General features: G+C 37.5%; 1 protein-coding gene across 1 annotated transcript in view; it reads left to right on the top strand.

Annotated features, from left to right (window-relative positions):
- Positions 1-15,825, top strand: part of B3GNTL1 (UDP-GlcNAc:betaGal beta-1,3-N-acetylglucosaminyltransferase like 1) — a 120,907-nt gene that overhangs the window by 9,422 nt on the left and 95,660 nt on the right. Inside the window, exon 5 of the mRNA XM_074159955.1 lies at positions 10,358-10,423. Within this exon, the coding sequence (XP_074016056.1) occupies positions 10,358-10,423 (66 nt within the window). The remainder of the gene's footprint in view (positions 1-10,357; positions 10,424-15,825) is intronic.

Here is a 15,825-nt window from a genome sequence, read left to right as displayed (position 1 = left end):
TTGTCAATAAAATTCTTTGTTTTTTAATGTAGTTTTGATTTGCCTTAAAGCCAAGCTGATTAAAAATGTTTGGGTGTTAAATGTGCTCGTTATTATTGATAGCCGTAAAGTTGTCTTCCAAACTGTAGAAAGCCTCCAGCCTTAGACCGTTCTTTGATCCTATCAGGTTTCACAGGCTCTTGTGAGCAGGGTTGGGCAAGGTTGGTATTTAGGTGTTTTCAGGATTTTTCTTCCCTGCATTCTTCAGAAAATTATATTGATGAGAAACTAAGAGCTAATCTACTGGCTTTTTGATGCAAAATAGAAGAGGTCTCACCTTCCATCCTGATTTTTTTTCTTTTTCCTGTCCTTTGTTGGATACATTCTGTGAGCCTATTCAGCTCACTAACCCGCAGATAACTATCTGACTTTTTGCAGTTTAATATGCAGTGAAGGGTTTCACAACTGCGCATAGGTGATCTGAAGAATGGTGCCGTGTGGCTAGGATCAGGCGAGAAGAGCAGGACCTTTAAGGCCCACTGATCTCATGTAATTTCACCTGAAGATTGATTCTTTCCTCTGAATTGGAACTGAACTACGGTATAGTGTAGTACTGGGATGAATTGGCAGCTGAAAATGTAGGTTAAGTGCTGGTACATTTCTTCTGACCCAAGGCAATGCAGCAGAAATTTCTTGTCTTACCATTTAAGAAATTAAGTTGTGTAGGTGGCTTTCCTGGCCTTTATTCTTGCTTTTATTAAGTTATTACTGGTTATTTAGCAACACAGTATATCTTTTTAAATGCGCTTATTTGATTTTATCCTAGTTTCCCTTTAACAGTTTGTTGGTTTAGGGTGTTTGTTTTACAGAGTATATTTCATGTAAATCTTTGTATATAAGCTTATGGAGGGTGAAGCTTTGAAATGCAGTATCTGATATATATGGGTTTTCATGGGTATTTCATAAACAGCATTTTGAACATCCATTGAATACACAGAACTCGCAGCCATATACACAAATTAATGGTGTTAGGAAAGGTCAGTTTCTCAGACATCAAAAAATAATTATTTCATATCCAGCACAGAGTGTCAGTGTCTGTTTCATAAGCAAATTATTTTGAGGAAGTATGAGCACAAAACTCACTGCTCTGTTTTTGGTCAGCAGACTCACCAGATTTTGAAAGACTGTAGGGACGTCATAAATTATGCCATGAAGTAATTGGAGTGATGCCAGTTTTGTTGAGATGAATGAATTTGGGATCCAGTTCATTTTGCTTTACTTAAGGTACACGCAAACCCAAGTGCCATTTAATTTATATGAATTATTCCATGGATTTAACTCTCCTATGTTGTGAATCAGTGAGGCTGTTTACCTATCTAAAATGAAAAAAAAGTTAGATCTTACTTATGATCTGCCAAGTTCAGGTATTCCAGGCTTGGACAGATACCACATTGTGTGGGGCATTCTAGGGAGTACATAGGATGAGTTATGTATGTACTTACCTTGACTGAATCTGAGTCCATGTATATGCTTGAGTGAGAAATTAACCTACTGTTTTCTTGTCCAGTAGAGCTTCATGTCTTCTGTCTCAAATCTGTACAGAATAATTTACTGAGGTAAATTTTGGATTAGTCTTTCTTTTCAATCCAGACAGATCTATTTGTAAATCAATAGCAGTAAACTAGAAAATTGAATTCTTTAAATGAAATCAATTGATATTTTTATAGAGATCTCTTCAGAACTGATAATTTTTCATTTACCTTATGGTTTTTATACATTATGCATCTTCATGCTGCTGTGGTGTTTCTGTTTGCTGACTAGCTGTGCAGGATAAGAAAACATCAGGGAAACAAATTACAACTGTTACGGAATGTAACAGCTGATGCTTTTGCATTTCTGCAATAATACCATTAGCATAAGTTTATATTTAGTATAATTAAGATCTGTTTGAAGTGATTTGTGACTTACAATGTGGATAAGCTTGGAAGAAGCTACCAAGAAAGAGTTTTATCTTCTATGCTTTTCTGTTCCTGCTGTTGAGCAAGATGCTTCAAAATGGAAGGCATTCTGAACTGTCAGAATCCTAAACTTGACACAAAAGAAATATTAAATGACTGGTGTTACTTACGTGTATTTTCTAATGTCTCACCTTGTGACTACCATTTTTTGCTGAAAACAGATCGGAGGAAATACAATGAATGTGGAAACTGCTGCAAGTCTAAAAATTGCTCAATATTTTGGCTGTAGTTAGTAAATGTTGTGTGATAATAGCTGAAACACAGATGTTGCCAGCTGTTTAACAACTCTCCTTCTACACGCCACCTACCTTCTTCATTTCAGTCACCAATCCAGTATCAAGCTCTCTAGGAAGGAATGTTGATATCAGCCTTTTGGAATGTGCTGCAGTAATGCCAGGGAGTTGACCTTCAGAAGTGCAGCTACGGTTTCAGGTTTGCTGTAGGTGGATGTGGAGGGAAATGGGGCTGGGTCAGTAGTTTGTATACATTTCATATAGGTGGAGAAATACATTGTGGCTCCTTGTGTATTCATTTCACTTTTTTGGAGTTAAATGAATGTATGAGCATATTTGGGAGCATCTCTGGAAGTATTGGCTCCAGAAAGACTGTTTTGCTTGCCATTCCAGCTGGAGTCAAGCTGCTTGTGTTATGTCTCTCAACACAGATTTGTGAGGACAACAAATTGGGAAGAAATGTGGAAAAAAAGGTTACAGAGCTCAGAACTGTCAGAATTTGATCAGCCTATTCTAGTATGAAGTGGCAGCTGTTTGACTAATAGCTATTATGGAGTGTTTTTGCTGTGGTTGTTGTTACAGATTTCACCTCTAAGCTACTGAGGCATTTTTCCCACCAGGAAAACAAGTAGAAACATTGAAGATGCTTAACAAATTGTTCATATTTAACATTTGTAGCCTCAGAAAATCTTGGTCATAATGACAATAGAATGAGGTAATTATGCAAATACATCTCACTGTTAGCATTACTGTTCTTCCAGCTGTCTGCAGTTATGACTTTATCTACCAGTTGCCTTTTATTGTAACCTTAGTTTGTCAGTTCTCTGAGGTGGTTACCATCTTTGGTATAATCATTTACCCAGTTGTAGCACAGCAAAACTCTCACACTAAAAATTCTGTTTTCTGCTTTGAACTGCTGTTTTCACCAACATTAACTTAAACATGCCTATATTGTATAAAACTGTATTTCTTTAAGAAGGAGTATACTTTGATTTCATCCCAGTAGTCTGTGTAGTTTCCCATTATTTCAGGTTTAATCAATGTGGTGTTGGAGGATTCCTGACTGCTAAAGAAGAAATATAAAAATGTGTCCTTTTTGGACCTCCAGTGTTCCAAACCCAGTCATACTCACTTGAGTCAGACACACTTGTCTTAGTCTTTTGCTCCGCTCTGTTGGCAGCGTATTGCTATTTCGGAGATTCTTAGCCAGTTCAAAGATGTGACTCTAAACCATGATGCCACAGTGTCACTGCTTGCTAATAGTTGAAAATGGCATAGGGAAACAGTTAAGTTCTATTCACCAAAAGTGAGGGTGGACCACCAGTATTGGCATTCCCATGTTTGAATTGGCAGCTGCTGACCTGGGCCTTTCTGTTTGTGAGGTTTGCTTGTATGATTTAAGTTGGGAATGTTAATTCTTAATTGCTGTGAAATTGCACGCTTTTCTTGAGTTTCAAGTTCAAAACCACTTCATTGGGGGAGTATTCATAAAGGTCTTGGAAGAAGGTGGTCAGGCCTTAGCTGGCCAGTCTTGGTAGATGTTTCAGGGACTTCACCCTTCAAGCTTCCTTTCAGTTATAAACAGAGCTGCTTGTTTTTACAGTCTCCCCATAACTTGCTGGTTTTGGAAAGGTGGGTTTCTTGTTAGTTGCCATGATACATTACTCTACAGGCACTAATAAATTTTTAAAATATGGGGTAACATGATCCAGGAGTGCAGCAGAGGCTGGGATCTACCTGGCTGTGGAGCAGGTCTGTGGAAAGGGACCTGGGGGTCCTGGTGGAGAACAAGCTCAATATGAGTGAAGAGTGTGCTCCTGCGGCAAAGCAAGGATGCTGGGCTGCATCGACAAGGGCATCACCAGCAGAGATGAAGTCATTATCCCACTCTACTCAGTGCTGGTCCAACCACACCTGGAATACTGTGTTCCGGTTTGGTCCACACTATACAAAAAAGATGTGGACAGGCTGGAGAGGGTCCAGGGAAGGGCCACCAAGATGATCCAAGGACTGGGAAGGCTGCCATATGAGGAAAGGCTGAGAGAACTGGGTTTGTTCATCCTTGAAAAAAGAAGGCTTAGGGGAGACCTTATCACCATGTTCCAGTATTTAAGGGGTGGCTACAAAGAAGACGGAGACTCCCTTTTTACAAGGAGTCACATGGAAAAGATGAGGGGTAATGGGTACAACGTAATCCTGGGGAGATTCCAATTGGACACGAGGAAAATTTTTTACAGTGAGAACAATCAGCCATTGGAATAATCTCCCCAGGGAAGTGGTGGATTCCTCAACGTTGGACACTTTTAAGATTCAGCTGGGCAGGGTGCTGGGCCGTCTTGTCTAGACCGTGCCTTTGCCAAGAGAGGTTGGACCGGATGATCCTTCCAACCTGGTATTCTGTGATTCCTTTCTTTCAAATTAACATCTCTGTAGCTTAAGAAATGAAGCAGTGATCAGACTTCATGTGTTTGCTTTCTGTTGTTGTTTTAACATACTATTCCTTCCAAATTTGATCTTCTGATTTAAAAACTGAAATAAGCTGTCACTCAGATAGCAAGTAAGTGATGTCTGTTACCAGAAGCACCTTCTGTCCAGAAGAGTTGTGCATGTTTCTGAGTCACTAATGAGCACCAAAAAAATCAAAACTACAAGTCCTTGAAGGCGTCATTCCTTTTATTGTTCTGTAAAGAAGTTCATGTATTAAAAAAAGGTTAAATGCCTCTATCTGGAATGTGACATGTTAATTTTCGGATTCATAAATGAAGAAGCAAACCTTCAGAATTTTGTTGTCATAACCTCTCCCTACCTGTACCTTCATCTGTTTATTAAAGTGGGTATTTGGAATTGATAGTGAGGATTTTACTCATCTGAGTTTACTGACTTTGCAGTTGCACACTGTGTGAACGTTGCTTCTCTTGCCTGCAAACACTCACGTACTTTTTTTTCAGTGATCCAACTGTGAGAAAGACCCAAGGTGATCTCCATTGACTATAGAAAAGCTAGATATGGAAAGGCATGTGTCTGCATTTGCTGAACAAACGCACCAAGGTGGGACCTGCTTTGGCAGCAAAAATTTCCTGATCAATAGCGATGCTGAATTAAAAGATTCCATAAAGAGGTAGTAATTAGTTTGATATTGATGGAAGGTACTAGTCATTCAGGTGCATAAGGTTACCATGTATATCCATCCACGTAGACCTCTTTGTTGCCATGCTCAGGAAAAGAAAGGTGTTCAATAAAGTCAGCTTCTTAAACGGAAGTGTTTTCTTTGTTGTGACCTTCCGTCTCAATTTAATTCAGAAGTAGAAACAGAAAAGTAGTGGTTTCTTTCCTATGCTCTTGCAAGTACAGAGGGGCCATTTGGGTGTGTTCTGCTTGGGTGACGTGTGTGTGACCATTAGAGTGGAGGATTCTAATGTGTTTGATAGCATGAGGCGGCTTTAAAAACCTGCCTTGTAGAAAATTGCCCAGGATTGGTGTATTTGCTTTGGTGCTGTTGACAGGCCAGTTTTTGGAGGTCCCAGGCCTTTTACTTCCCTGGTTCAAGGAGCTGAACTGAACAATAGCAATGGAAGATTTTCACTATAGTCTGAGCAGGTGCAGGATAAATGATGAATTGAAAGGCTTTGGACATGCCATATTGTTTCTCAGCGAGTCTCTGGGTGAGCAACATTCCTCCGGGTGTTGCTACAGGTTGTGTTTCATGTGTAATAGCTGCAATGGAAAGAAGGTGCTATGATTGTGAGGCTGGAGTGTGTCAGCTCTTTTTTGTTTTTATTTTGAGCAGCCAAATAAGAAGGGATTTGGAAAAGCATGTGATGCTGAGTCTGTAATGTGAGCTTAAGAAAGCAGTTCAATACTGAGCTACAGTTAGTGTGTTGTTTTACGTGAACTTGTCCTTCGTTTGAGAAAGTAGGTGTGTATTGTACATTGAGTTGTGTGTTTTTGTGTGAAGTGCAAAACCCCCCACTTTTAAGGGCAAATAATGAAGTTATCACTGTGGAGTTCAGCATGGTCCAGACGGCCTGGTTGAAGGGGCCGGTGAATGCTTGTCATTTGAATGTACCCAAATTGATTTAAGAAACCCATACTGGAACAACAACAGCTTTGAGTAATATTCTTAATCTCAGTCTATTGATTTAATTTTCCTTTCCCTCAGCTAAACATAGGAGTAAAGTAAACCAAAACAATTAGCTCAGTATAAATTGTGTGTGCTTTTATAAAGGATGGTGCCTGTGGTTGGAAGGGAAACAGCCCAGCTGATAGCTGTATAACTGGCTTTTCTGCTTTGGCAGCACCCGTAAGTGGTGTGGAACTTGCCAGGAGCAAGGCAGCTTTCTGCAGAAGGGGTGTATTCGATGGGGACACGAGCAGGCGGACTGTCGGACTGAAAGGTGATGAAGATCACAGCCCCCCACTGGCAGAAACACATCTGGGCTTGTTTAGAAATCCCTGCTGCCTTTTCATGTGAAATAAAGTCCTTTTCATTCTCCCATCTTTCTGCAAATTGTTTTCCTACTCGGAATGGACACTGCAGAACAGGAAACGTGTTTGTAGTCAACAAAATTCCTATAAATTCTGTGTTATTTTGAGTGCGTAAAGTAGGTTTCTATTTGTGTTGCTTGATTTCTTGCTGTTTACCTGTTTGTTTGGCCTTGTTTGCATTGTATGTACATATTCAGGTGTACATATTTAGATGACTAAACCCAGCTATTGCCTGAGATTTTTCTTCATTTTTTTGATGAGTGGGGTCACATGAAAACAGATTTACTTATAGATTCTTTTTTAGTTAGCTATCCTGTTGCAAGTATATGCTTAGTGAAGGTATACGTTTATTTAGTATCTGTTCTTTAGTCCATTGTTTCAGTGGGGGGAATCTTTCTTCATCCTGCCTGCCTTATATCTGTGAGGAGACAGTCATTAGAGACTTCCATGTTAACAGGGCAAATTGAACTTCAGTGGAAACGTCTGTTTTTTAAAATTACATTTTCGGTGTAATTCACTGCTAGCCTTGTTATCTTCCCTACTCACACCTAGGAGACAGAAACAAACTAAATATACTTCCCTTTTTGATACAGCAGCTACATTCAGATATGTACTTTTTTTTTTGTGTGACACGACAGGAGTGGAAAATAGTTTGGAAAGTGTTTTTCTAATTACTGATGTTTTATTCTCAGTTTTAAACCAAAGAAGATGACCAAACTGTGGTAGAAGCAACTTCTTCTGGCAACACAGTTGCTGAACTTAATATCATAAATACAACAGTTTTGATAGAAAATTTGTGATTACATACTACTGTACTGCTGGATAAAATATTTTAACATCTTAGTTGTCTAATACTGTAGTTGCTTAAACTCCATCAACCCTTACCATATAATGCGTGGTTGGGCGTCTCACTCCTATCAGTGGCCTATGAAGTTGAAAAAATTTCAGTGTGCTCTTATTTTATGGTACAATCTTTCTGATTTTACTCATTAGAATTTAATTTGGCTTTTAAACACTGGCCTAGAGTACAACCACATTACTCTAATATTATTTCTGTATAAATATATTCTATTTTCCGCTTTGTGGTTACCTGACCAGTCATCAATAGTAAAGAAATCTGTAAAGCGTTGGGTTTTGGAGTTAGCTTTCTTTTATAGTTGCCTAACCTGAGTCTTAAAAGCTAAATGACTGATGTGACTTAGTTTTGTCCGGGATGTGATTTGTAATGTGTGCTGTTCTTCCTCATTGCTTTATTATTTTATTTGGAATTCTTTTTTTCTTTCTCCTTTCTTCTTCAATGAACCTGGACAGAACTATAAAGCAGTACATCATATGTGTAAAACTATTAATAAAAAAACCCCAAAATTCTTATAAAAAAATTTGCAGATCATTCAGGATAAGAGTTCATAGAGTTTTCCAGCATTAGAGAACAAAAATGTATTAATAAAAAAGGCATTTTGAAGTTTCTGTGGTTATAGTGTCCCCTTTTTAGCTGGATTTTACAGAATACTGATGATCTCGATGATAGCCTAAGACCCAAATCTGTAGACTTCTTAGTTTTGCCAATAGCATCAAAATGACATAGTGTTTTGTTAGCAGGAACTAGACCTTTCCTGTCAACTTGTGTGCTTGTAAAAACATGACATTGACCTGTTTGGTGAATAGAATATTTGAATTTGGTTTGAATACTTTCCACACTGATTTAACCTTTTTTAAATCAAGTAGATTATTTTTCATCTTTGTGAATGTGTGAGTTCTGTTAAATTTATCTCTGTTGTGCAGGATCGTAAACAGTGGAATCTTTTAACACAAGAGTGTATCTTGTATATCGTAGGAGATAATAGTAACGTTGTTCTAAGCATTGAAATGCCTTGCTTTTCAATGGATTTCTTTTGCATTCTTGTTTTTTGGGGATTTAACAAGACGACATCTAAGAATCTGAAGTAATTCGTAAAGAAGTGAACAAAGCTCAATTATCCTATATCTCCTATTGTTTATATGAAAACCAGGTTTTAATTTAAAAAAATCGGCTCTGTATTTGGCATAAAGAAATAGGATTATTGTCCTTATGGGAAATAGGGTAAGCTTTTTATTAGAACATCTGGTTGATACAGTACCTGATTTCTGGTGCCTTATTGATAAAGTGGATTAGACTGTAAATAGTATCATTGTAGTTTTGAAGTAACTGATGTACAGAGGTTGAGAAATGGGAAGATTTTTTTTTTTCCACTGTTGGCTTTGAAAATAAGTAACATCTCTTATGCTTATTACTAAATACAAAATACAGAAAAATGCTTTTGACAATGTATTCCTTTCATCTTTTATAAACTTGCATGTGATAAGTGTCGGTTTTATTATTCATCTGTTTTATCTTTAACCTTGAGTTGTACTTAGTAGTTGGATCTACTTCTAAAACTTTTTTCATCCTTGTATTACTTTTGATAAAACTATAGTATCACCTTTATATCAAGGTCATTCAACCCTCTAAGCTCTGGCTGTTTAAGCACTAATATATTTTGTGTTGCCATTGATTTGACTGAAAGTTTTAATGTGAAAGTTGTTGGAAATTCAATATTTGGGTTTTTGACTTCAGTAGGAATCTCTTTAGAATGATTTTAATGTGAGGAAATGTTAAAAGAATGGATGTAGAACAGGAATTCAGGGCTCCTTTGAATTATGTTTGCCTGGTAAGGTAGGGTCATTTGGAAATATTCTGAGAAGAAATAGGCTGTGTTAGCTTTGACCAGCATCTAAGAAAGACTGAACTAATCTTTTAAAAGGGAAGAAATATGGCACCAAAATGGAAAAGAATATAGGTAGAAATCTCAGGAGACTAAATTTAGGGAAGAACATTTGTGCTACAGTTGGGCAGTTTAATAGACTGTAAAACTGTAGAAAAGGTATAATTTTGAACAGGAAATAATATAATTTGAAAGGAGTATCTCCTATCTGTTCAAGGAAGGATAGCAAGATTACTGACTCTTTACAAGGCAACCTGTCTTTTTGTATGTAAACAAAATAGACATTTATGCTACAGGTGAAAGAAATATTAACATCAGATTTAAATCTAGGTGGTGTTTTTTAAAGCCAGTGTCAATGCCGATGTATTTTATGTGTGGGTTTTTTCTCTTTTTTTCCTTTTTTTTCCCTTAGAATTTTATCATTTCACAAATACTAATTTTTGTGCTCATAAAATCTGACATACTGATAGATCTAGAGACAGAAGGCTTTTCCTTATCAATGAGACAAGGCACAGCCAGACTACAAAGACCATTTCATCATAGTGCTAGAACATCTCAAATCTCAGGCTTTTAATCAGGGTTAGTTCCTTGTACGCGTGTACTGCCAGTACTGCTATTAGAGTTGTTAATGAGTTGATGAATTTGTTTAGAAATATAAAATGTGTGGGCGCCCATAAGATATATGTTGAGATCACAACATTGTTGTCACATAGTAGTTTTGATCACTTCCGATTTGAACAGGATTGAGCTTAATCCACTGAAAGCGTAAAGTCTCTTAATATTTGTTTTTCTGACTCCAAGCCAGTAAAATGATGTTAATTTAGCAGCATATTCTAATGTGTGTCTGGGTACTGTACTGTGACCCTTTTTATGTTCAGTAACAGAGTGCTATTTATTCCAGGATGATGTGATGATGCCCCAGCGGGTTAGACTGCAGCACGAAGCTGCCATTCAACACCCAAACAGTGTGAGTACTTTTTTCTTGTGTGTATTTGTGTGTTTTTCTTTTACAGAGTCCCGGATACATCTTTAAAAGGATATGAAAATTTCACAGTAGGGCTGGTGGAGGCAAAGCAATAACCAGTGTATTCTTTTCTTTCATTTTTAATCCTTGCACTGAATAGTAGCTTTGACTGAACTTCTTTTCTTCCGTTTATTTTCTCTGTTCAGTAAACCAAATGTTATTATGACAGTGATACTCATTTTCAAATAAGTATACAGGTTTCACTAATGTATGTAATCTAAAGGAGAATGCCTTTTTTATGTAGCCTAAGTAATGTGAAAAGCTGCAAAGGATTTGCTACAGGTATGGTTCATCTGTTTTTATTATTTAAGAAACTGTAAACGGTAAGGAATGTATAGGTTGTTATCATTAATAAACTGGCTACAGTTAAATTGATGTTTGTCCCTATGTCTGCCTGCAAAAGACAACATTATTAGACTGACATTCTTTAATCTTGTGAAATAAATTCTCAAAAACGTTCTGCGAGATAGTGGTTTTATGATCTATATGATTTTTGATTTTAAATAAATTTCTGTGATTAGGGCCACTATCCTTTAGAGAGAGTTTTGTATATATGTTCTACTTGCTTGAAGATAATAAATACAAACAATTTGTTATGGCAATTATTTTATTTGTCAATGTTATTGACATATGTACTCCTTTATAAACTTGAAAACTGAGTGTATTTTCCTATCAGCAACATTTGGCAAAAATAGGCTTATTCTTTTCACATTGCCAACATTTTCTCTTGTGAGATGTATTTCATTGTGCAAGAGGTTTCTGGAAAGGAAAGGTCAATTGACTTGATCTGTCAAGAAGGTATTTCCCGCAGGTCTCAGAACGAAACAGGCAGTTTTAGGATTATCACTCTCTGGGAATTAAACACTGTTTGAACTTTTCCTCTGAAACACACTTGCTTCAAAGTAGAGATTATTGCTGTTGTTTCAGCTGCGGAACGGCTGCCAGACAACCTGCTGTTTCGTGGTGGGGTATGTACCTGCTCATCGCACCACCTGTAGTAGGTCTCTTATGAAATCTGATAATCCCTACAATGTAATTTATCAAATTATAGCTTTAATAGTACCTGAGTAGCACTTAATCTAATTCACATTGTGAACATAATAAAATGGTACATTGAAAGTTGGTTTTGTTGTGATAGCAATCAGTTAATGTAATTCTGTAGTAAAATGCCAAAAAACCGGAGAGGCAAGTTGATCCAGTAATCTTGTTTTATGGAAACTGGTGCTAAGAGCTATTATATTTCTTGCTTATATGACTTCTATATCCATATATTAAGACTTTTTTTTTAATTAGACTAATTTCAACTAAACAGTTTGTAGTCTATTTAGAAAACACTTCAACTGTTTTGTTTATAGTCTATTAGACTTTAGTGCCTAACAACATTCAGTATGAACTATTAAATGACAATCAAATAGGTAATAATGAGTGCCTGGGTAGACTGAAGGGCATTTGTTCATGATATATTCTAAGCAACACAAACTTATTCTTCCCATGCTCTAAACTAATCTAAACTTGTGGTCCTGTTTTAGTGTGGCCTCTTTGCAAAGCTTAACTTGAGCTCTGCGCTTCGCTAAATAAAACCAGCCAAAGTCAGTGTGATTCAGTGTGAGAAATAAGGGTTTCCACCTTTCAGTTATCTGACATACTAGTACCTAAAGTTTTCAATTTAGGGAAGTGTAAAAATTCTCAGAAATGAATGGAGAGAAAGGACGGAGATTTTAAACCTTAAGAAAAATGGTAGACGTGTGTGTGCTCCTCATCTGACACAGAGATACTACCTCTGGCTCGAGCCTGTCTCATGCCATCATTTTCTCTCAACTTTCTACTGAATTGGAGGTTTTTCTTGCAGCTTTTTGGGCAATGACCTTGCACTTCTTTTTTTTTTTTTTTTTTTTCTATTCTTTCAACTTCTACTGGTTTTTACTTTCTATTATTTCTTGCCTTGTGATGCCTTTTAGGTGTAAGGATTTTCCTCCTTTGTTCTTGAGCCCTACGAAGGCAAAAATGAATCTGTGTTTGAATTGAATGGAACATGTTTTTCCATTTTACAGTTATAGAAATGTTTATAATGCCTAAGTGAAGTATACTTTCTGGCTTAATGTTGTATTTTACAGAACTCTTAATTTAAAAGCCTGAAAGGAGAAACGGGAACACCTGTCCCTGATGAGCAAATATATCAGTTTGGTCCAGAGCTCCCCAAAAGTTCTGACACAACTTGAGTTACTCTGAGAAAAGAAAAGTTGACTGTCTGGCCACAAGCTACTGACTAATGTCAGGGTGGACTGTTGTTCTTAAAAGAATGATCTCTCTACTCTCCTCAGGATAATAATGCCATTCAATTTGCTGGCCTTGGAAGACAGTTTGGCATGTTTGAATAAAGTTCTGTTCTGTGATTTGAAGTTCTGACCCTCGCTTCAGTCAGTATGGTAAGCCAGAGTAGGTGGAGAATAATAAAAAACCAAAAAAGCAGAAGCTAGAGAAATGCCTGTGAAGCAGTGAGCTTTTTTGGTTTGTTCCTGAAATTCTAATTTGCAGACTTGGACTTTCCACTGTTTTGCAACTTCTTCTGACCTGGATTTTTTTACTTCATGTAGTCTCAGAAATTTTGTTCCTAATCCTAGTTTTGCTGGTTGTTACTGGGCCAGAATTTCCAGTGGGCTCTAATATTGCAGGCTTCAGTTTAATGTTGTTACTACTATAGAATTACAGGTAAGAAAAGTCTCCAACTTTCTCCACCAAGAGAAATCTTCTCCCAGATCCTAACTAATCCCTGAGGTTCTTCCTCTCTCATGTTAGCCTGGTTGCTAAACATGTGGAATGAGATCAGATGCCTTTGGAATGGCTCTCCAACCAGTTGTTCTTCAGACAAACTGGTGTCTCTATTTCTGAAAAATCAAGAGGCTTGCCTCCAGGTTTCAGGTACTGGGATATGACTGGGGTAACACTGCAGCAGCCCTTGGCTTTCTTTCCTGTATTGTAAACTACTCAATCATGCTTAGGGCAAGAGCAAATTCATCTCTCCTTTCTTAAGCTATTGTTATCTTGAAGACTTTTAAAAAAAGTCTTGTAGGATGGAACTGTTCATGAGTAACATTTAGAGTGAACAAGTGTTACTAAAGTTTCTCACTTTAGTTTTTTTGTTTATCCTTAGAAGCAGCATTGATCTCAGAATAAGCCAGGTGTTGCATATTTACCAACCACAAATCATGTATGCTTCCTTGGCAGCTAATGAGTGGGAAGATTCAAGATCACATTTCTCTTAATTCTGAAAAAATCAGACTTTCCTATCTTATTTTAGTGATACTTACGGATCTCTTCCAGAAGAACACCTTTGTGTATGTACTAGTGTTCTATTGAACAAGGCTTCTGAGTTTGGAGTAGCCCAGGAAATGCGCAGTTTCAACATTGTTTCCCAAACCACCCACATGCACCAAGTGCAGTCTTTTACACCGGTGTCCCACATTTATCCTGTTATTTCGTTTGAGCAGAGTGGTACCCTTTAAGAAGTCCCAAAGCTTTTTGTTTCAAGCACAGATGAGATTGTTAACAATACCTCCTCCCAGGTTGCCTTGTTGCAGGGTACTTGCATCAGGACCTGCTGTGGGCATGCCAAGATGAAATCGCTGGAAGTGGTTTGAGTATGCTCTTGGAGAGCTTGAGTAGTGTTGGAGAGCTTCTCTGGAAAGTGCTTCATCCCTGAGACACGCTGGTACCTGGCCACACTTTGCCAAGCCGCTGTGCCATTGTGGAGGCTTTCAAGAATGGTGCAGCACTTGAAATACCCTCTTCCAGTTTTTCCTAAGGATTCCAGATATTGGAAGGAGAAGAGAAGGGTGCTAAAATGACATGTGCTACTGTTCGTACTCAAAACCCTCTGACCTTCTCATCTGTCTTAGAGCCATACTGAATGGTTTTGGACACCATTTTGTCTGCTGGGTGTGGTGTTACTTTATTCTTCCTCTTACCATTGTTTAATTTGAGTATATGTGTGCCCCCACAATATGGCTGTGCACATGAACAGCATGTGGCTTCCAATTTTTATTTCTCTTTCTTTCTGAAGAAGTGCTTAGAAAATAGCTGGGCTCTTCCTCACTGTGTCCTGTGTCTTCCCGACAGCTGCAATCAAAATGTGGGCAAAAGAAATAATGTTATTTCCTTTTGTTTTCACTGATTGAATAAGAGGAGAATCTGTACCAGTGTCAGAATGAACACCTTTCTTTTTGTTGTAAAATCACCAGCCTCTTTTTCAAACATGGAGAATACCTGGGCACGTGAGAGAACATTGAGTTATAACTATTTGCGTTTCTTCAATGAGAAATTCTCACTGTTTTGCATCTCTAAAGCAATTTTTTGGCGTATTCTTTAGTTTGGATTTAGATCAGGAGCCGCAATGCCTAAGGCTGTTTTAACCTATTGCATTATCTGAATGTGTTAACCAACTGACTAAATTCTGCATATCTTTGATGGTTAATGTGGCTCTAAGGTAGTTGATTGGATTGAGTGAACTTGAACAATACCGTGGCACTGCAGGTTCACAGACCTGTTCAGCGGCCTCTGGGAAAGCTGTAAACAGATGTTGTGCAATCAGCAAATGAATTGGAGAAATGAACAAATGAATGAGGTGGCTGAGCTTGATTCTTTCTTTAAGGCACAACTCTAGGCCAAAGCGTTGTATCCCCCTCCACCAACCCCACTGAAGCTCACAAATTAAATTTAGAAAATTTCAAAATTAAATATTTTTTTTTCCCTTTTCTTTTGGTCTGGACACATACATTGATTTTAAAAGTTATAGTCTAATAGATAAGGTTTTGGTATAATTACTGTACCCTGTGCCATTCCACTTGCCTAGACCTGTTACACATTTTTATTGCATCTTAGGAGGACTGGGGTTTTTTCTTCCTCCCTCATTTTCCTTACCCATTGCTTATGGAGCACTAGTTTGAACCATTTCACTTTCTCTTTTTTGTGACTAAAATGATCAGATTCCATTGATTCTTTATTGTGTCAGTACTTTTAGCTTCCACCTTATTTAGTTAAATCAGTATCTGAAAATTGCTTTTCTTAGTAGCAACAGAAAGAGTATGCAATAAATCCTCTCTTTACAGGTATAATTAAAATGAATAGTTTTAGTTTTATGTGAAGTAGATATTAATGTGGAAAAAAACTTTTAAGAGCAGCATTTGGAGTGTTTATATGGCTGTCGTGATGAGACCTGATTCTTTTTCAAATTACCTAAAGAATGACAATGTTTCAACTATTTTTATATTGGCAAGAGGCAGGGGTTTTGTATAAGTTAATCCATGAGAGCAGTGTTGTGAGAAGGGCTTAACAAACATTGAGCTTTG

The sequence above is a fragment of the Numenius arquata genome, chromosome 17 (genome assembly GCF_964106895.1).
Source record: "Numenius arquata chromosome 17, bNumArq3.hap1.1, whole genome shotgun sequence".
Classification (NCBI taxonomy): Eukaryota; Metazoa; Chordata; class Aves; order Charadriiformes; family Scolopacidae; genus Numenius; species Numenius arquata.
Note: the sequence above shows the minus strand (reverse complement) of the source record. Positions and strands in the feature narration are given on the sequence as shown.